The 20,805-nt window shown below is 42.0% G+C and overlaps 1 protein-coding gene across 4 annotated transcripts in view; it reads left to right on the top strand.

Moving 5' to 3' along the window:
- Positions 1-564: 564 nt before the first annotated feature.
- The window catches only part of ULK4 (unc-51 like kinase 4), a 539,805-nt gene continuing 519,564 nt past the window's right edge, over positions 565-20,805 (top strand). For all 4 annotated transcript variants that reach the window (XM_059939363.1, XM_059939366.1, XM_059939365.1 and 1 more), the window contains exons 1-5: positions 565-719; positions 10,177-10,370; positions 15,014-15,113; positions 17,485-17,624; positions 19,935-20,097. In XM_059939363.1, the coding sequence (XP_059795346.1) occupies positions 10,233-10,370; positions 15,014-15,113; positions 17,485-17,624; positions 19,935-20,097 (541 nt within the window). In that variant the 5' untranslated portion in view covers positions 565-719; positions 10,177-10,232. The remainder of the gene's footprint in view (positions 720-10,176; positions 10,371-15,013; positions 15,114-17,484; positions 17,625-19,934; positions 20,098-20,805) is intronic.

The raw sequence follows: 20,805 nt of genomic DNA on the forward strand, positions 1-20,805 counted from the left end.
ACCTGAACTCTGGAGGGCGTCAGAAAGAAAAAGGATGGAAGGAAACGGAGGACAGTGGGTGCAGGAAGAAATGACGAGGGCCCAGGACTCCACTGCCACCAGCTATGCAACTACTGCCCAGGCAGTTCCCCTCCCCCCTCCCAAGCCCCCAGTCCCCACACACAGTTAGGATAGACACTCTCCAACACTGCCGCCCACTTCCGAGCCTCAGCCAACGGCTGCTCAAAGTGCTCAGCCAGTCAGCGCCCCTGCGCTCCTTCCGGCGTTCTGCGTGCTGCCCTGGAAACGGGATGGGCCAATCCAAACGCGGAGGGGTGCAGAACTCGCAAGGCCGGTCGCCGACGCTCTGAGCCCTGCACTTTCTACCCCTATCTAGGGTAGATCGGTGGACTCGTCCTAACGCTGGGCGCGAGGCCGTTGGAGTTGAGGGAGGTGCCTAGCGGCTTCACTTCCAGGCCCCAGCCAATGGGAACCGAAATGCTCAGCCAATCAGCGCCCTGTGCTCCTTCCGGCGTTCTGCGTGCTGCCCTGGAGACGGGCAGGCCGAATGCGAACACAGAGGGGTGCTGTACCTGCACGGCCTCACGCTGTCCGCCTTGCTCCATTGCTTCGCCCCTGGCTTTTGGCCAGTGGACTCGTCCTAAGGGGTCGGGGGCGAGACGCGCGCACTCGCGGCCGGCATCCAGTGGACCTGCGGCTTCTCCCCACCGAGCTAGTAGGTGAGCGGTAGTGGCGGTTTTAGAGGCCACTAATGTGGGTTCCTGTCTCTTTCAGCGTTTGTTGGAGAGACTGTAGGCCTGTAGGGGAGCCGCCCACCACCCTCTCTCCCTCCGTGGACCCTGTGCCTTCAGCGCCCCCTCTTTCTTCGGGTTCTGCTTTGTGTTTGTGTTAAACCCTACACAACTTTTGGTTCAGGGTACGCGGGACACCTCTTCTAGACCTGGGTTCGGGAGATGCGCTTTATAGACGCCCTGTATTAGGAGTTTTATCCCTTAAGACTCTGACTTAGCTTTCCGGGTTCTAAGCCGGCCTCGCTGACTGATGTCGGTGGACGCGGGGAGGCAGTGAAAGCCGCCAGTTCGCTGGCCGCGATCTACTTGGGGTGGGGAGGAGAAGGTGTTTACGTAGCGACTCAGAGCCTACACTTTCGACGTCAGACCAGGCTCAAAGCTTGCAGTTGATTTGGTTCGAAAAGTGTTGCGAGGAGGAGCACCTGTTGAGTGCTCGCCGCCTTTTGTGCCCTCGGGAAAGGTTGACTTCGCCTGCGGTTTTCAAAGGTAGCGCGCATCCGGATGGCGAGTTAAAACGCAAAATTGCTGGACCCCGTTTCCAGAGTTTCTGATTCAGTAGATCTGGGCCCAGGGCGAGAATTTGCATTTCTATCGAGTTCCCTGGTGTTGCTGATTGCCGCTAGAGAGGGAGTTAATGATTTGCAGGTGGGGATGATTAAGAGGAGGGTTCACTCATGTCTTTACCAGCGTGCCGTTACCACCTGAACCGTTTCAGAGTTTGTTGAATGTAGGCTCTGTCCGCTGAATCTGAAGTGCTTCAGTTGCTCGTATGTGTGAATTCCTCTGACTTCTGGCTTCTCAGATGATACCTAGGTGAACTTGTAGATTAAAAGAGACTTAAAAATGCACCATGCTTTTAGAAAATGTGGAAGACTAAACTGTGGTGTCTGGGAATGCACACTACAGTGAGAAACCTATAAAGAAACGCATGAAAGTCAGGAGAGTGATTACTTTTGGGGAGTAGGAGTTGTTATTGTCCTAGGCTCAGGGAAGGGATTCTGGGGTCGCTGGCAAAGAGCTATTCCTGACCTGGGTGATGATTACGAGGATGTCTCTCTTATAATAATTCATTAAAGTATACATTTATTTTGTGGGTTTTTCTGTATTTGTGTTTTATTTTACAAGTTGAGGTTACAAATGTTAAAAAAAAAAATGCATATTAGGAAGTCTAAGGTGAGGAACATCCCTGGGGTGAGTCAGAAAGAATCTTAAAGTCATGGGCTTTCAAATTTGGAAGATAAACTTAGAAGATCATCTGATCCAATTTTTATTTTAGTCTAAGGAAGTTGAGCCCTCAGAATCGGGAAGTGCTGCAGGTAATAAACGCTCGTCTAAGCCTAGTTTGTAATTGATGTGTTTTGTTAATTTCTGGCTGCCTGCTCTGCTCAGATGCCTCTATTCAGTGAAAGATTTGAGGACATGAATTTGGCCTGACTCAAATTCAGAATTTTAAGATTTTATTTTTTTTCTTGTGGCCTAAAACCTTGTTTTCAAGGAATCACTTACTCATCTTACATAAAAACTTATTATTTCAGCGTCTTATTCTGATGTATCCTAATGTACCAATTTGTGAACATTTAATTAAGGTCTCTGGTTATTTTTTTTTGCCACATAATTACTCCTGTTAAGGCTGCATTTTAGTGGGTCAGGACTCAGCACTGGTTCTGTTTACCTGAACCAAAAGACTGGCACATATTTCTCCAGGAAAGAGGGGTTTATTTGGCATCAGCAGGGAATCCCAATTCGGGGTGTGTAACCATGAGAAGCCACCGTACAATTCCCCAGCATGGCAGGGAAGGTGAAAGCTTTCTTAGAAAAAGGAAGTTGGGAGGGCTGTAATAAACAAAGAATCCATGGCTTTTCATTGAGTTGAGTCCTTGCCAGCAAAGAAGAGGAATCTTTCTTCTTGTTGGGGTCTGCTATCTTTGCAGGGCATGAGAGCTCCCCGCTTCTGGTCTTCTAACTCTAATTGAGGTTTCTGTTTATTAGTTTTTTACACTTCTCCCTTTTGATCAAGATTTTTCTCTGAAAGCATTGCTGATCAAGAGTCAGGTTTTCTAGTTTCAGGGGCTTTTTGTCCCTCAATGTCGGGAAGTGTCTTTCCTGGGTGTAGTGTCTCAAGTCGGAGGGAAAGTGCACAGATGGGAAACCTATTAAGGTCACAAGTAACAAGGAAAGGTAGGAGGGAGAACTCTCAGGCACTTTTAATCTAAAATCCATATGTTATCAAGATGATAGACATTGGCGATCCTCTGAAGTCTTAGGCCATCATCAAAGGTTTGGCTACTGTATGGTTAGGCCATTCAAAATGGCTGTTCTCTGCTCTCTGTACACGCCCTGCTTGACCAGTCCCTGCTTCACTCACATGACTATCCAATCATCCTAATTATAGAGGTTAATTAGCCCCTGGTAACTGATGAGCCCATCTGATGTCAATTCCCCCCCATAAATGGTAGCCGCCTCCTCCCTTGAGTAGTGAAGAGTGCTGCCGTGTCCTGTCCTGCCTGCTGTCTGCCATACACGGTGGGCTGTCACTCCAGGACCTTGCTTCAGGCATGTAAGATCCTCTGTCCAATAAGCCATTTATGTCTCTGTCACTGAGTCTGGGCTCTTCGAGGCTTGGCAGCTACAAGGCTTGCAGGCCTGAAGGGTGCAGCCTAACAGTGACAAACTTCCAGCAGGTCTGATCTGGATATCTTGGGAAAGCTGTTTCATCAGATATTGTCTGCTTCAATTCCGGGAAATCTTTACTTTCAGGTCGCCAGAGGCTGTGCAGGTCCAGTCAGAGTGCGGTGCTTCCTTTAGATGTGTTGTGAATCCAAGAGTTGTATTCCTTGGAGTTTGGTGGCACAAGGGTTGGTTAGTAGTACTTGATAGGGGCCTTTCCAGTGATGCTGAAGACCGTTCTTCTGGAAGTGTCTTTTCCAGTAAATGAAATCTCCAGGTTGCAAGGTGTGATGCTTAAGGTCTTTGTCTCCTGAGGGTGCATGGTAAAAAGACCGCCCTACCGGGCTTCCCTGGTGGCACAGTGGTTAAGAATCCGCTGCCAACACAGGGGACACGGGTTCCAGCCCTGGTCTGGGAAGATCCCACATGCCACAGAGCAACTAAGCCCGTGCGCCACAACTACTGAAGCCCGTGTGCCTAGAGCCCATGCTCTGCAACAAGAGAAACCACCGCAACGAGAAGCTGGCGCACTGCAACGAAGAGTAGCCCCCGCTCACTGCAGCTAGAGAAAGCCTGCGCACAGCAACGAAGACCCAGCACGGCCAAAAATAAATAAAATAAATAAATTAAAAAAGACCGCCCTACCAAAACATGGTTATTTTTAATAGAGGCACTTAGACCTTTCAATATTGGAGTATCTCTCCTTTTATTAAATGTGGATCGTAAGAAGCAAGAGCCAAGTGCTTTGGGTGTCCTCTGATGATCTCAAAGGTTGAGAGTTTCTGAATTCCAGAAGGGGTGGATCTGAGATTTAGAAGGACCAACAGCAATGCTTTTGGCTAAGGTGTTTGGATGGTCTCTACACGTTTTGCCAACTGAGTCTTCATAATGCCGTTAGTCCGTTCAACTAAACCAGAGGATTGAAGATGGTAAGTAAAGTGTAAGTGTTGTAAAACCAGCTGAACGGCGCACGCTTGTTGAAGCACCTGGCCTGTGAAATGGGTTACTTGATTACTATGAAGTTTGAGAGGAGTTTCACAAGTAGCGATACTCTTTTCCAAAAGGACTTTAGCCACGTTAAGAGGCAGTAGGCTGTCTGCAAGGGAAGTCCAGTGAAAACGTACAGACCGTGACTAAAGCACACTTTATTCACTAGATGAAGTTATATGAAATCCATTTGCCAGACCTCAAATGGTCCATCATACAGATGAAAACGTCCCGGGGCAGTATGCACAGGCCTACCTGGGTTGTATTTTGACAAGTGAGGTAGGCACCTTTTGTGGCCTTCTTAATGTTTCCCCAGCAATATTGATTCATGAAGGCTATCATTTTGTCAGTAGACTGATGCTTTAATGCATGTACAGTGGTGAGGAGTGGGGATCTTAGTCTCCCATAGGACTGTTGTTAGTCCAAACCAGAGCTTTCTCTTCTATCAAACCAACAGTTGCTGAATTTCTAATCTTTTTTTTAAGTCAGCAGGCAGCTTTCTTTTATTTATTTTTATTTATTTATTTATTTTTGGCTGCATTGGGTCTTCGTTGCTGCGTGCGGTCTTTAGTTGCGGCGAGTGGGGGCTACTCTTCGTTGCGGTGCACGGGCTTCTCACTGCGGTGGCTTCTCTTGTTGTGGAGCATGGGCTCTAGGCGCGCGGGCTTCAGTAATTGTGACACATGGGCTCAGTAGTTGTGGCGCTCAGGCTCTAGAGTGCAGGCTCAGTAGTTGTGGCACACGGGCTTAGTTGCTCTGTGGCATGTGGAATCTTCCTGGACCAGGGCTCGAACCCATGTCCCCTGCATTGGTAGGTGAATTCTTAACCACTGCGCCACCAGGGAACCCCCTGAATTTCTAATCTTGTTTTTCCTTTTCTGAGGCCAACTGTTGAGCCTTTCTAGCCAGTTTTTCTAAATTATCATTTGGAGAAATATCTCTTTGGACCATAACAGAGGTTTGGGTGCCGTTGGTCCCTTTAAGGGCAGCATTCCTTGCAGAAATAGCAGCAAGGTGATTTCCTTTTGCTTCCAGAGAGTCAAGCTTAGAATGCCCTGGAATCTTAATAATAGCTAAAGCGGCAGGTAAAAGTATTGCATTCAATAATTCCTGAACATAGGGGCCACTTAAAACTTTATTTCCACTGGAAGTAAAGAAGCCACATTGCTTCCCCACCATTCCAAAATCATGAGCTACTCTAAAAGCATATCTACTGTCAGTGTAAGTATTGACACTTTTGTCCTTGGCTAAACTACAAGCCCCTGTAAGGGTGTGTAATTCAGTATGTTGGGCTGAAGTAGCCATAGGTAAAGATGCTGCCTCAACAACATCAAAAGGAGTTGCAATAGCATACCCAGCAAAGTATTTGCCATTGTCACCTTTAGAATAACCATCAGCGAACCATGAGAAGTCACGTTTACCCCGTGGAATTTCCTATAGAACCATGAGGTGGTTCGTGGGGAGAGGTACTTCGCTGGTGAAGGAGGGGAGAAGAGTAGCCAGGTTAAGTTATTACAACAATAAAAGAGTTATGTGAGGGGCAGTTAACAAAAGGATTTCATAGGCGGTGAGGAGGCCAGCTGATAAACGTTGAGTGTAATGAGAATTTAGGAGAGCTTCTATTGCATGAGGTACAGATGGTTAAAGGGGATCCCACATGATTTTTCCAGTGGCCTTAACCAAAGGGCAGTGGCTGTAATGGCTCTAAGGCAAAGGGGGTATCCCTGTGCCACAGGGTCCAGTTGCTGTTCATAATACCCTTTGGGCTGATGGTGGTCTCCATGGTTTTGGGTGACTACCCCAAGGGCATGCTCTTCCTTTTCATATACAAAAAAGAAAAAGGGAATATGATAATGGGGATGCCCAAGGGCAGGTAGGTTCATCAAACTCTCTTGTAAGGCCTTGAAGGCTGTGTCTTGTGGTCCTTCTCAAAAAATTGGGTTGAGGTTGTTATTGTTCAGTAAAACATGTAGAGATATGGCTGTAAGAGAAATTTGGAATCCAATTTCTGCAGTAACCAACTAGCCTGAGAAAACCTCACAGCTGGTGCTTAGTTTTGGTTTTGGGAAACGTAGGCTGCCATGAAGTCTATCTGGATCTAGGTGTAGCCCTTTTTCTGATACTAGATGCCCTAAATATCAAACCTGGGTTTGGGCAAATTGCAGTTTTTCTTTGGTGACCTTATGTCCCTTTAAGGCCAGAAGCTTTAGGAAGTGGATGCTATCTTCCTGTGTTTCTGTTTATTAATTAAAAAAAATTTTTTTATTGAAATATAGTTGATTTACAATGTTGTGTTAATTTCAGATGTACAGCAGAGTAATTCAGTTATACATGTTTATTAATTTTTTACAGTTCTTTTTAATGAGTGGGTTTCAGGGAGGAGAGGAATGTAAAAGGGACTTAGTAAAACTGTTTCTTAAAATAGATAGATATTATCTGTGCCTTTTTTGGGTTTGATTGACTTAAATTCAAAACTCTCCCACATTTTTTTTACTTAGAATTTAGAAATTTCTCTGTTAATAGTTTGATTTCTTATTTGATCTAGATACCAGGTTTATAATCCAAATGACTAAATGTAATTACTAGCCTATAAGTTATTTTTATTTTAATTTAATTTAATTTATTTATTTTGGCTGCATTGGGTCTTCGTTGCTGTGTGCGGGCTTCTCATTGCGGTGGCTTCTCTTGTTGCGGAGCACGGGCTCTAGGCACATGGGCTTCAGTAGTTGCAGCACGTGGGCTCAGTCGTTGCGGCACACGGGCCTTAGAGTGCGTGGGCTTCAGTAGTTGCGGTGCGCGGGCTCTAAGGCGCACGGGCTTTAGTAGTTGTGGCACGCGGGCTCAGTAGTTGTGGCTCGCGGGCTCTAGAGCGCAGGGTCAGTAGTTGTGACACATGGGCTTAGTTGCTCCGCAGCATGTGGGATCCTCCTGGACCAGGGCTCGAACCCATGTCCCCTGCATTGGCAGGCAGATTCTTAACTACTGCGCCACCAGGGAAGTCCATGAGCCTATAAGTTTTTATAGTAGAATTTTTCCCATTTTGCAGTAAGTTTTAATTTCATTGGAAGTTGGAATCATAGAGTTACTCCTAGATTCTTAGATTAATTGTTTCCTATACCAAGATAGGGGTCAATAAACTATTGACTACCGGCCAAATCTTGCTCCTCTGTCTGTTGCTGTATGGCTTATAACCAAAGATGAATAAGTTCTGGAGATATAATGTACATCATCGTGATCATAGTCAGCAAAAATGTACTATGTACTTCGAAGTTGGTAAGAGACTACATCTTTTTTTAAAATTAATTATTTAATTAATTAATTTTTGGCTGTGTTGGGTCTTCGTTGCTGTGTACAGGCTTTCTCTAGTTACGACGAGCGGGGGCTACTCTTTGTCCCGGTGCACTGGCTTCTCATTGCTGTGGCTTCTCTTGTTGCGGGGCACGGGCTCTAGGCGTGCTGGCTTCAGTAGTTGTGGCTCGTGGGCTCTAGAGCGCGGGCTCAGTAGTTGTGGTGCAGGGGCTTAGTTGCTCCGCGGAATGTGGGTTCTTCCCGGACCAGGGCTCGAACGTGTGTCCGCTGCATTGGCAGGCGGGTTCTTAACCACTGCGCCACCAGGGAAGCCCGAGAGTAGATCTTAAATGTTCTTGCCAGAAAAAAGAAATAATTATGTGATGAGATATGGGTTACCATCATAGCATTACTTGACACTATTACAATATATAAATGTATCAACACGTTGTACCCTTTAAACTTACACATTGTTATATGTCAGTTATACCTCAGTAAAAATATTGAGATAAAATTCACATACTATAAAATTCACCCCTTTAAAATTGTACAATTCAGTGAATTTTAGTGTATTTACAAAGTTATACAACCATCCACATTATCTAATTGTAGAACATTTTCATCTGCCCACAAAGAAACCCCATACCCATTAATTTATTGCTCTTTTACGTTCTGTTTCATAGGGATTTTGCTATGCTCTGACTTCCTGGGTATCATACAGAAACATAAGCTGTTTTTAAAGAGGATATCTTACTGCTTGGATAATTTCTGGGAAGTTTTATGTAGTCTAGCATGTATAATCCTCTCAAAGAGATGCCAGTTTAAAAGATGTTTTTGGTTGAGTAAATAACTTTATGTTGTTGGAAATATGTTTAATATATCAAATCCATTATTTTATTTCAGTTTTAATTAAAAATCTAGACTAGTAAAAGACTACCTCAAATTGTTATTGACTCAGGAATGTTAGGGGATTTTTCTTGGCCAAGAAAATGAACTCATTATCCTTGATAATGATGTGGATGGTTTAAAAAAAAATTCTTGATTTAAAACAGGAGTTGGCAAACTTTTTCTGTAAAGGGCCAGATAGTAAATATTTTAGAGGGTGTGCAGGCCATAGGGTCTCTGTTACAGCTACTCAACACTGCCATTGTAGCCTGAAAACATCCTTAGACAATATATAAATGATTGAGCATGGCTATGTTCCAATTAAGTTTTATTTACAAAATAGGCATCAGGCTGGATTTGGCCCAGGAACCAGTAGTTTGCTCACCACTGACTTCGAATAATATTTGGATTGACTCCAATCCCTATGGATTAGATAGATGTACTATCATTCCATATTTGTTTATAGAGTGTATTCACATACATTGTCTGATTTCTCATAATTTGGGTTTAGGTGAGGCATATTACCCCATTCATTATACAGATATTGACACAAAGTGCTTTCCAGTGTAACAGAGAAAGTAAGAGAGGTATCGAGATACACTGGCTGAAATCTTATTCATTCCCTGATTTTGTTGCATGTGTTGGAAATAACTGTCATTTTCATTATTTTTATTAAGGTCTTGTTACTAGGGAGTTGAATATTAGTTTGTGGATTGTTTCTTTTATTTTTTCCCCTTTTTTCATTCTATGAAAACAAAGACTTGTATTCAACATTTGTAGGTGAATATTTTGAATTTATAGAATTATTAGATTTATTTACATATTAAATAGCTTAGGCTAATTAATCATGCAACTAACTTGCATTTTTAAAAAATAAATTTATTTATTTTTTATGTTATTTGGTCTTCATTGCTGTGTGCGGGCTTTCTCTAGTTGCAGTGAGTGAGGGCTACTCTTCATTGCGCGGGCTTCTCATTGTGGTGGCTTCTTTTGTTGCACAGCATGGGCTCTAGGTGCGCGGGCTTCAGTAGTTGTGGCTCACGGGCTCAGTAGTTGTGGCTCGCAGGCTCTAGGGCGCAGGTTCAGTAGTTGTGGTGCACGGGCTTATTTGCTTTGTGGCATGTGGGATCTTCCCGGACCGGGGCTTGAACCCGTGTTCCCTGCATTGGCAGGTGGATTCTTAACCATTGCGCCACCTGGGAAGTCCCAAGCTTGCATTTTTTTTTTTTAATTTTTATTTATTTATTTATTTATGGCTGTGTTGGGTCCCCGTTTCTGTGCAAGGGCTTTCTCTAGTTGTGGCAAGTGGGGGCCACCCTTCATCGCGGTGTGCGGGGCTCTCACTCTCGCGGCCTCTCTTGTTGCGGAGCACAGGCTCCAGATGCGCAGGCTCAGTAATTGTGGCTCACGGGCCCAGTTGCTCCGCGGCACGTGGGATCTTCCCAGACCAGGGCTCGAACCCGTGTCCCCTACATTGGCAGGCAGATTCTCAACCACTGCACCACCAGGGAAGCCCCCAAGCTTGCATTTTTAAGTGTCATTTTTGTTTACTTTTTAGGAACTAGAGATGCTATTAGGCTGCCATTTTATCAAACTTGAGAAGTCAGCCCAGAGATGGAAAACTTCATTCTGTATGAAGAGATTGGCAGAGGAAGCAAGACGGTTGTCTACAAAGGGCGACGGAAGGGAACAATCAATTTTGTAGCTATTCTCTGTACTGATAAGTGCAAGAGACCTGAAATAACCAATTGGGTAAGTCAAGTATGTTTCCCTCCCTTTGGGAAAAGACAGAGTTATGATCAGATAGAATAAGTAGTATGTAAACAGAAGCCATTGAACTCACTATAGCAAATGGCACATTTTCAATCTGGAATGGGCAGCCTTCTCTCTGTAGTGCCACCAATCCTGAATAATGACTAATAAACATACCCAAGTAATTAGCAACTTAGGTTTTTGTTCTTTGTTTTTGTAAGAGTCAGGGAAAATATAGTCTATATTAGATCACTTACATTTAAATTTAGTATATGATTATGAAGCTTTCCAAAGGAAGGACACTGGGTGAGAGTGACTTGGGTTTGCAATAGCTGTACCAACTTTATAGCCCAGGCTCCTTGGACCAAACCTAGCTTTTTTTTTTCCAACTTTTTTTTATTGCGGTAAAATACACATAACATAAAATTTATTATCTTAACCATTTTTAAGTGTACAGTTTGATATTAAGCACATGCATATTGCTGTGCCGCCGTCACCATTTTATATGAGGTACCTTTCAGAAACAAAGTACAAAGGTGATTGCCGGAGGCCAGGGAAACGGGAAATGGGGAATTATTGTTTAAGGTGTATAAAGTTTCAGTTTTGCAAGACGGAAAGAGTTCTGGACAATTCAACAATCGAACTCTTGGTATTTGCCCAAAAGAGTTGAAAACTTATGTCCACACAAAAACCTGCACACACATGTTTATAGTAGCTTTATTCATAATTGAAACAATCAAGATGCCCTTCAATAAGTGAATGAATAAACAAACTGCTACATATATGCAATGAAATACTGTTCATTAATAAAAAGAAATGGGCTATCAAGCCACAAGGAGACACAGGAACCTTGAATGCACGTTGTCAGGTAAGAGAAGCTGATCTGAAAAGGCTACATACTGTATGATTCCAACCATATGACATTCTGGAAAAGGCAAAAGTATGGAGACAGTAAAAAGATCAGTAGTTACCAGAGTTTGGGGGGCGGGGGGAGTGGGAAGGATGAATAGGTGGAGTACAGAGGATTTTAGGGCAGTGACACTCTTCTGTATGATACATGTCATTACATATTTGTCCAAACCCATGAAATATACACTCTGTTTTCCACAGAGGCGATACCATTTAATATTCCCACCAACAATGTGCAAGGGATCCCGTTTCTCTACATCCTTGCAGACACTTGTTATTTTCTGTGTGTTTTTTTTTTTTTTTTTTTGCTTTGGTTTGGTTTGGTGTTTGTTTGTTAAAACAGCCATCCTCATGTGCATGAGGAGGTGTTGGCTTTTGAAAGGCGTGTGAACAGTAAAGGGAAGACAGGTATATGGGGCAAGGTGCACAGTAGTTGGTAGATTCGGAGCTGGGAACATGAGGAATGTCTCTTCTGATTAGGATTTCTCTGAGGTGAGAATATAAGTCTATTAGGGTTTCTCTGAGGTGAGAATATAAGTCTATTAGGATTTCTCTGAGGTGAGAATCTAAGTCTTCAGTTAGGAGATGGGGGAAGGGGAAGGCAGTGTTCTAGAAAAGAGGAAAGAAAAGGTGTGAATTAGTCACCTGGAGAACAGACCAGCTGGGGCCACTTGAGATTGGGAATCATCAGTGGAAGGTAGCTCAGTTAGCGTGGTTTGTGTCTGCTTAAGTGCCTTGGGTGTTTGCAGAGTGTGTGGAGGGTTGAATTGAACTGGAATAGCAGTACTAGAGCGAGTGAGCTGTGAAGTGAGTGAGTGGTGGTCATGGACTAAGATGTGTGGAAGAGATTTTGGAGAGAATGCAGTTATCAGTAAAAAGAAAAAATCTAGCAATGCTGTCCATTAGGAATATAATGGGGGTTACAAATATTTTTATTTATTTTTTATTTTTGGCTGCATTGGGTCTTCGTTACTGTGTGAGGGCTTTCTCTAGGCAGTGAGCGGGGGCTACTCTTCATTGTGGTGCGCGGACTTCTCATTGTGGTGGCTTTTCTTGTTGCAGAGCACGGGCTCTAGGTGCACGGGCTTCAGTAGTTGTGGCACACAGGCTCAGTAGTTGTGTCTCGCGGGTTCTAGAGCACAGGCTCAGTTGTTGTGGCCCATGGCCTTAGTTGCTCTGCAGCATGTGGGATCTTCCCGGACCAGGGATCGAACCCGTGACTCCTGCATTGGCAGGTGGATTCTTAACCACTGCGCCACCAGTGAGGTCCTGGGGGTTACAAATCTAATTTTAAAGTTCATAGTATCTACGTTGAAAAAGGAAAAATAAACGGAATTCATTTTATTAATATATATTACTTAATCCAGTATATACAAAGTATTATTATTTCAGCGTGCAACCAGTATAAAATTATCGAGATATTTTTCTAATTTTGATGTTAAGTGTTGAGCATCTGGTGTGTGTTTTACACTTGGGGCTCATCCCAGCTCAGACCAGCTGCTCCTCAAAAGAGCACAGTAGCCCTCTGTGGTGAGTATTGGCCACGGTATCTCCTGCATTGGCCAGCGCAGGCTGCAGATGGGTGGTTGCGGTGAGGATGGAGGGTGAGATTGGCAGCCCAGAGTCTGGAAGAGTGGGTACTTGGCATGCATTGAGTGTACGGGAGGGTCTGGAGGGGTGTGCTGTGGCCTGAATTCTGTCGGGATTTCTGTACCTCTTTTATTTTTTCACTAGGACCTTCCCTTTTCTGTGCCAGAATCAGCGGAGATCCCTTTAAACTTGCTCACTGAGGGTTCTCCCCATTTTCTCTTGGCCTTATATTAGGGATCTATCACAAGGTGCTCTTCAAATTCTTTCTTGGTTACTCTGATGCTTGGTTTTCTACTCATCTGTCTTCTAAGTCATGTAGATTCATTTTCCTTTATTTTTGTTACAATATGAGCCCACCTAATTGTTCCTAGAGTGTGTCAAATTCCATTTCTTCTTTTTTTTTTTAAATATTTATTTATTTATTTGACTGCGCCGGGTCTTAGTTGCGGCACATGGGATCTTTTTTTTTTTTTTTTTTTAGCTGAGGCATGCAAGATCTAGTTTCCTGACCAGGGATCGAACCCAGGCCTCCTGCATTGGGAGCATGGAGTCTTAACTGCTGGACCACCCGGGAAGTCCCCAAATTCCATTTCTAAAACAGGGAGCTCTGTATTTCTACTAATTATGGGCCCATTAGCCTGTGTTGAGTGACAGTAGAATTTGTAATTTTTTTTTTTTAAATCAGAAAGCAAGGGTGCAAAGCACTTTGGTAAGTTAGTTATCAGGAATTCTGAGTCTTCACGGTTCACACACATTTTTGTGGTTTTAGTTCCTATATTTAATGGAATTTTTAAAGGGAGAAAGCAAAAATCCCAGAAGCAACTTAGCGTTTTTATATGGACAGCCTTTTGCATCTTTATTGTTGAGTTTTGAATTCACTCTTGTTTTTGGTGCATAAGTATTCTTATAATCTAATGGAAATGTACATTTTAAGATCAATATGTTCATTGTAATCATTCCTCTTTTAATAATCTAGGTGAATTGATATTAGAATTCACTAAGAATATGCTTAAAAAGAAAATAGAAGGCTTTGAGAGTTCTTTTAAATATTATAAAAGTAATACACTGTCATCATAGAAAATTTGAGAATACAGAAAACTGAATAGAAGGAAAAAGCAGCATTGTTGTATCACCCGAAGGCAATCACTGTTCTTTTTGGTTTGTTTCTTCTAGTCTTTTTTTCTATGGGCTTTTAAAAAATTTTCTAATCATAGTATTACACAATTTTATTTCTTGCTTTTTTCACTTAACATTATAACATTGTCACTTTTCCATGTTATAAAATTCAACAAATAATGTTGGCCTAATAATAATTATTAATATACAACTTATTTAACTATTATTGTATTATTGAGCCTTTAGGTTATTCTTACTTAAAGGTTTTTTTGGTTTCCTTTAAAATTATTTCTTTTTTCCTGATTATGAAAGTACTGGGTACTTAATATAGGAGATAGAAAATTAGAAGTAGAAAGAATTTAAAAACACGAGTAATTCTACTCATAACAGCAGCTATTTTGATGTATACCTTCTGGTCATTTTTCCTATGAATATTCTTTTGCAATGTTAATTTACACAAATACACAAAACTTTTGTACAAGGTTTTGTTTGTTTTTAAAGACTGTACATTGAATTAGCATTTTTCCATGTCACCAGCCTTCATAACCATCATTCTTTTTTTTATAAATCTTTTTTTTTTTAAGTTATACAATTATTTATTTATTTATTTATTTTTGGCTGTGTTGGGTCTTCGTTTCTGTGCGAGGGCTTTCTCTAGTTGCGGCAAATGGGGGCCACTCTTCATCGCGGTGCGCGGGCCTCTCACTATCGCGGCCTCTCTTGTTGCGGAGCACGGGCTCCAGACGCGCAGGCTTAGTAATTGTGGCTCACGGGCCTAGTTGCTCCGTGGCATGTGGGATCTTCCCAGACCAGGGCTCAAACCCGTGTCCCCTGCATTGGCAGGCAGATTCTCAACCACTACGCCACCAGGGAAGCCCCCCATCATTCTTAATGTCTGTATAGAATTCCACTGAATAAATTCCAGTGTTTTCTTATTTATTTCCCAGTTGTGTATTTAGGTGTTTCTTAATAGATGAAAAGGTTTAAGAACTTTTTTATTTTAGTGTGAATGCTGTGTGTTTTTATAGGTTCGTCTCACCCATGAAATTAAACACAAGAATATTGTAACTTTTCATGAATGGTATGAAACCAGTAATCATCTCTGGCTAGTCGTGGAACTCTGCACAGGTAAGATCATGTAAGAAGTGCTACGATTGTAGCCACAATATATAGTTTTGAAAAAACATATGATGTAGTTTTTTTTTTTTTTATAAATTTATTTTATTTATTTTTGGCTGTGTTGGGTCTTTGTTGCTGTGCACGGGCTTTCTCTAGTTGTGGCGAGCAGGGGCTACTCTTCGTTGCAGTGAGTGGGCTTCTCGTGGCGGTGGCTTCTCTTGTTGCAGAGCACAGGCTCTAGATGCACGAGCTTCAGTAGTTGCGGCACGTGGGTTCAGTAGTTGTGACTCACGGGCTCTAGAGCGCAGGCTCAGTAGTTGTGGTGCACGGGCTTAGTTGCTCTGCGGCATGTGGGATCATCCCGGACCAAGGCTTGAACCCGTGTCCCCTGTTTTGGCAGGTGGATTCTTAACCACTGTGCCACCAGGGAAGCCCTGATGTAGTTTTTGCTATTTTCCATTTTTCTTCTATTACAAATATAAGCAGTGTTGACTACTGAGTACGTTAACTTGAACACCTATTGCTTGATAGATATTAGGGACTGGAAAAGGGCAAAGGTGTCTGGTAAGAGGAAGACATGTAAAATTCAATTTGGGGTTAACTTTACTTTGGTATAAAATAATGCTAAATCACCTACATAACACTTAGAAACATTTTTTAGTGATTATTGATCAAAAAAGCTTTCCCGTTCAGTAAAAACAAAGTATTTTAGGTCAACTAGCTATAAGCTAATTAGTTTATAAAGTGCTTATCTTTTTATTTTTTTATTTATTTATTTTTTTTTTTATAAATTTATTTATTTATTTATTTATTTATGGCTGTGTTGGGTCTTCGTTTCTGTGCGAGGGCTTTCTCCAGCTGTGGTGAGCGGGGGCCACTCTTCATCGCGGTGCGCGGGCCTCTCACCATCGCGGCCTCTCCTGTTGCGGAGCACAGGCTCCAGACACGCAGGCTCAGTAGCTGTGGCTCACGGGCCCAGCTGCTCCGCGGCATGTGGGATCCTCCCAGACCAGGGCTCGAACCCATGTCCCCCGCATTGGCAGGCGGACTCTCAACCACTGCACCACCAGGGAAGCCCTTATCTTTTTATTTTTATGCAAAGGATACTTGCTCTTAAAAACTTAAGCAATATGGAAAAATACAAAGATGAATCAACAGATACCACCACTTAGCAATAATTAGAGATAACATGTTATAGCTCCTGCTTGATATAACTTTCTAGGACTATATACAGGAAGAAAGGTGACTAAATACATAGATACTGTATTATCTGGGCTTTTAGTTTCAGTATCTTTAGGAAAAAATGTAACAAGTACCATGGTTAGTGTACTTCTATTTATACACTGAGTAATAATAAATAATCATTAAATATTAAGATGAAATGTAATTATTTATAGCTTTATGAATCTTACGTACTGGCACTTAGAATTCAAAACAATCATTAAAGAGGTTATTTGGAATAATAACTTATTTGCATTTTATTTTTCTGAATGAATAGGAGGAGTCTGTGGTTTAATTCCTTTCATGAGATGTACACACTTTTGAGGTGATCTGGGCACTCAACCCGTTTTACTTTTTGCTTCAGCTGTTATTTGTGACCCCTGGCCATTGTAATAGCCTAACTCTAATTTATGCCTGTGTTTGGAATGATTCCTCACCCACCAAACAAAATGAACAAACCCCAAAATACCTCCTACCTTCATTGCACTAATTCTGATTGAACTTTCAGATGCCAGCTAAAACTTCACTTTCTCTGAACTTGACTCCTGTTATAATCTTGACCCTAAAAAAAAAAAGGTTTGTTTCTGGCACTTAGATGGTAGGAGATGTGAGTGGGACCCTGGTAGGATATAGAAATGGAATTTGCAGTGTGTCTGCCATTGGCCTTTTATTTCATCAGTGGTGTACGTCAGAGTTTGTGATTTTCTAACTGTTAAGGAAGAGCACCTTTTTTTGCCATGCAGCTCTTGTAGAATGTGACCTAACTTTGCACTGGAGTAAACGTAACTGTATTTTGCACAATGTGATTAAAGTGCACAGCTTAGGTTAGTGTTTAACACTAATTTTTGTAGCTGTTTCTTTCCTGAGGGATCTGGAGTGAGAAATCACAGCACCAGAGTGATTCTCCCTTCATCCCACTGGCTTATTTATTGACTCTTCTTACAGTCTGAGCAGTCGTTCTCCCTGAGCTGGCTCTGGAGCGTGGAGGTTTCCGTTACGGTGCTTGGACCACTGTTTGTTAACATGTATGTTTCCCCTGCCAGACTGTCCAGGTATACTGATTTGATCATGTTTTAATGCTCATGTCCCAGCATGGAACCTCCCAGAGGCACTGTGTAATATTGGTGGGTTAAAGTGGGTGATTTTAATCAACTTGCAGGTGGTTCCTTAGAAATGGTTATTGCTCAAGACGAAAACCTCCCAGAAGATGTTGTAAGAGAATTTGGGATTGACCTGATTACTGGATTACATCATCTTCATCAACTTGGCATTCTCTTTTGTGACATTTCTCCTGGGAAGGTAATTCATGAAAGTTTTGATTTCCTGTTTGTGTTTCAATTTATAGGGCTTCCTCAAAGATGTTTTTATTTTTAGGTACAATTTTGATATAGAACATCTTGAAATTTTAAGTTAACATTTTTTTTAAACAAAAGGAAGTACATAGTACTATACTTTAGGTTCCTATTTAGCTACCTATTGAAGTAGCTTTTAGAAAGTGAAGTCTCCCCTCCTTTCAGGGTTCTTTGAGTAATTATTATTGCTCTTGAGGTATATGGTGAATGATGAGCTCAACAGATCTGTAAAATAAGACTCTTTGCTCTTAAATTATAGTACACAGTTATGAGCCATTATTTTAGTTTGATAATGACATTCTTGGCTATGTATGTATGATTCCTGATATTATGGATCAAATATTTTTCTTTTCTGGTAAAACTAATTATCCATAACTAAACGTGCTTCAGTGTAGTAGAGTCACAGAACCTGCTTAGAGTCTGAGTCACGTTAACACTGATATTTAGAAGCTGTGTGCCCTGGACAAGTTACCTTTTCTCTCTGTACCTTAGTTTTCTTGCCTGTGATATGGAAGTAGATATTTCAGGGAGATTGTGAGGATTATGTATTATATTTAGGTTAAACTTTTAGGACATTTTCTTAGGGATTGTATGTGTTACTGGTCTTAGCTCCTAGTTCTTTTCCTTTGTTAATGTGAACACAATGAAAAGAAAAGTTGAATATTTCCGTGTTAAACATTTTTCTAGGCCATCTATATAAGAACCTAATTAAACCTACAAAAAGCTCCGTAAAAATTCTGTATAACAAATAGAAGTTCTAGTTTGAAATATTCATATACTTGTGTCAAGACTATAACCACTTAACTGCATTACAGCCCTGAAAGCAGCTATAGACTATATGTAAATGCATGGGTGTGCCTTTGTTTCAATAAAACTTTATTGACACTGGAATGTCAGTTTCATGTACTTTTCACATGTCAAGAAATATTAGCTTATTTTCATTTTTCTCCAACCGTTCAGAAACATAAAAACCACTCTTAGCTCATGCTTGTACAAGCTTAGAGACTATAACGTGCCAACCTCTGTGTGGGAGCTCTTTAATGAGGTCTAGTATCATCTCTTTAAAAATCTAGGAGCTTCAGGCTGATAAGGTAACTTTTATTCTAGAACTGGGGTTGGCAGAGTTCCGGCAGGTGACTGTTTCTGTAAATGGAGTTTTACTGGAACCACCCGCATCCTTTCATTTATGTATTGTCAGTGGCTGCAGACTTGAATAGTCAGGACAGAAGCCTTACGGCTTGCAAAGTCTTAAATATTTACTAACTTAAATTTTTATCTGCCCCCTGCCGGTGGTTCTCAAAGTGTGTTCCCTGGACCAGCAGTGTTAGCGTTACCTGGAACTTGTTAGAAATGCAGGTTCTTAGGCCCCACCCCAGACCTGTTGAATCAGGAGCTCTCGGGGTAGGGACTAGTAGTTTTTCTTAACAAGGCCTCCAGGCGCTCAAAAAAAAAGTTTAAAAGTCACTGTTGCAGACTAACTGACATCCTCAGTATTTGTGACTAGAAGTTGAGGGTAAACTTTAAATTGCTTTTAAGGACCAGAAAGCCCCCTGATCCATTGCCAGGGAGGAAAAGATAAAGGTATGATTTCAACAATCAACAGATGACTTCTAATCGCAAATTATATTAGCAGACTTGCGCACTTAACACAAGCCAGTCACTGTCGCCCTTTGCATCATGTGTCACCTCAGTCCTTACAATAGTCCGAAGAGTTAAGTATCATTTTTTCCATTGTATAGGTGAAGAGACAGAGTTACAAAGGTTAATAAGTAAAGTCTGCAAGTCAGACTGCCAGTAAGTGGTGGACCTAGGGCTCAAATCTAGATCTCTAACTTCAGCACCCTAGTCTTAACCCTAAATCATACGTCCTCATTTGAATGAACAACCCCCTAGGACAGGTGGGCTTCCAAATCCTCTTTCAACTGTCACTGAGAATAGGTGAGTATAGATTGTTTCATATACTTTCCTCTTTATCTTTCCCAAAAGACTGAGGTTTCTCTCTGTGGTTAAATGATGTGTTTTTCATCTACATCTGAGAAGGGACAATTTAATATTTGATTCTATTACTCGTCAAATGTTGGATTTACGTTTCTTTGGCTTCTTTTTTTAAAAAATTGTAAGCATTTAATTTTCTGAGTTGTGATGAAGCAAGAAAACCAATACTCAGAGTTCTGTAGTGAGATTATAAGAGGTACGGATGGAAATGCAAATTGAATAGAATTTGTTTCTAAACACATTTGTTTTTTAACCTTTATAGATACTCTTGGAAGGGCCTGGCACACTGAAGTTTAGTAATTTTTGCTTGGCCAAAGTGGAAGGTGAAAATTTGGAAGAATTCTTTGCATTGGTGGCAGCAGAAGAAGGAGGAGGTGACAGTGGGGAAAATGTACTGAAGAAAAACATGAAAAGTAGAGTCAAAGGTACGTGGAGAGCTTCCAGGTCAGAACTCCAGTTGTGGGCCGCCCAAGTCACGTGTTTAGGAGATAATGTCCACCTTTTATGTTGCCAGTCAAAAAATGTATTAAAAATGATCAGGAGAAGTCTGGATTTATGGATGGTTTTGTCCAGGGCGTAAATTTTCCGTGTGGCTCTAATGCCGTGTAAGACGCAGGGAACCTCTGACAAAGCCTTATCCTTAGCTTTATCACTGACCACTCATTAGAACATAAGGAGGGGGGTTTTGTCTCCCTTCCTGCTGTATCCTCAGCACTTAGAACAGTGTCTGGCATACACTGGTGGCTCAGTAGATACTCAACATTGTTGAGCAGCTGATATTCTGCAAGTCAGGAAGAGTTTTAAGGGTGCGTCCTTGGGAGGTGGTTTTGTCAGTGAGATGGGGCCTGGGCTGTTAGACTGCTGTGCTTGAGGGGAGAGTGTGAAGTCATATTTCTTATACCAGAACTTTTGATAGAAGTGATAAAGATCTTTTTTCCTTAAGTTCCTGGTGTATGTACTTGAGACTTTGGACCACTGAAACTCTGGTACACTCACCAGGAAGCTAAGGGCACTGAGAGAGAGAGTGGCATCCTTGGGCTTGGTAGTCATATGGCCGTGGATGAGAGGAATGAGGGAAAGGGACGGGGAGCAGCAGGTTAACAGAGGTCCCATAAATACGAGCAAAGAACTTG

This window comes from Balaenoptera ricei, chromosome 11, assembly GCF_028023285.1.
Source record: "Balaenoptera ricei isolate mBalRic1 chromosome 11, mBalRic1.hap2, whole genome shotgun sequence".
Classification (NCBI taxonomy): domain Eukaryota; kingdom Metazoa; phylum Chordata; class Mammalia; order Artiodactyla; family Balaenopteridae; genus Balaenoptera; species Balaenoptera ricei.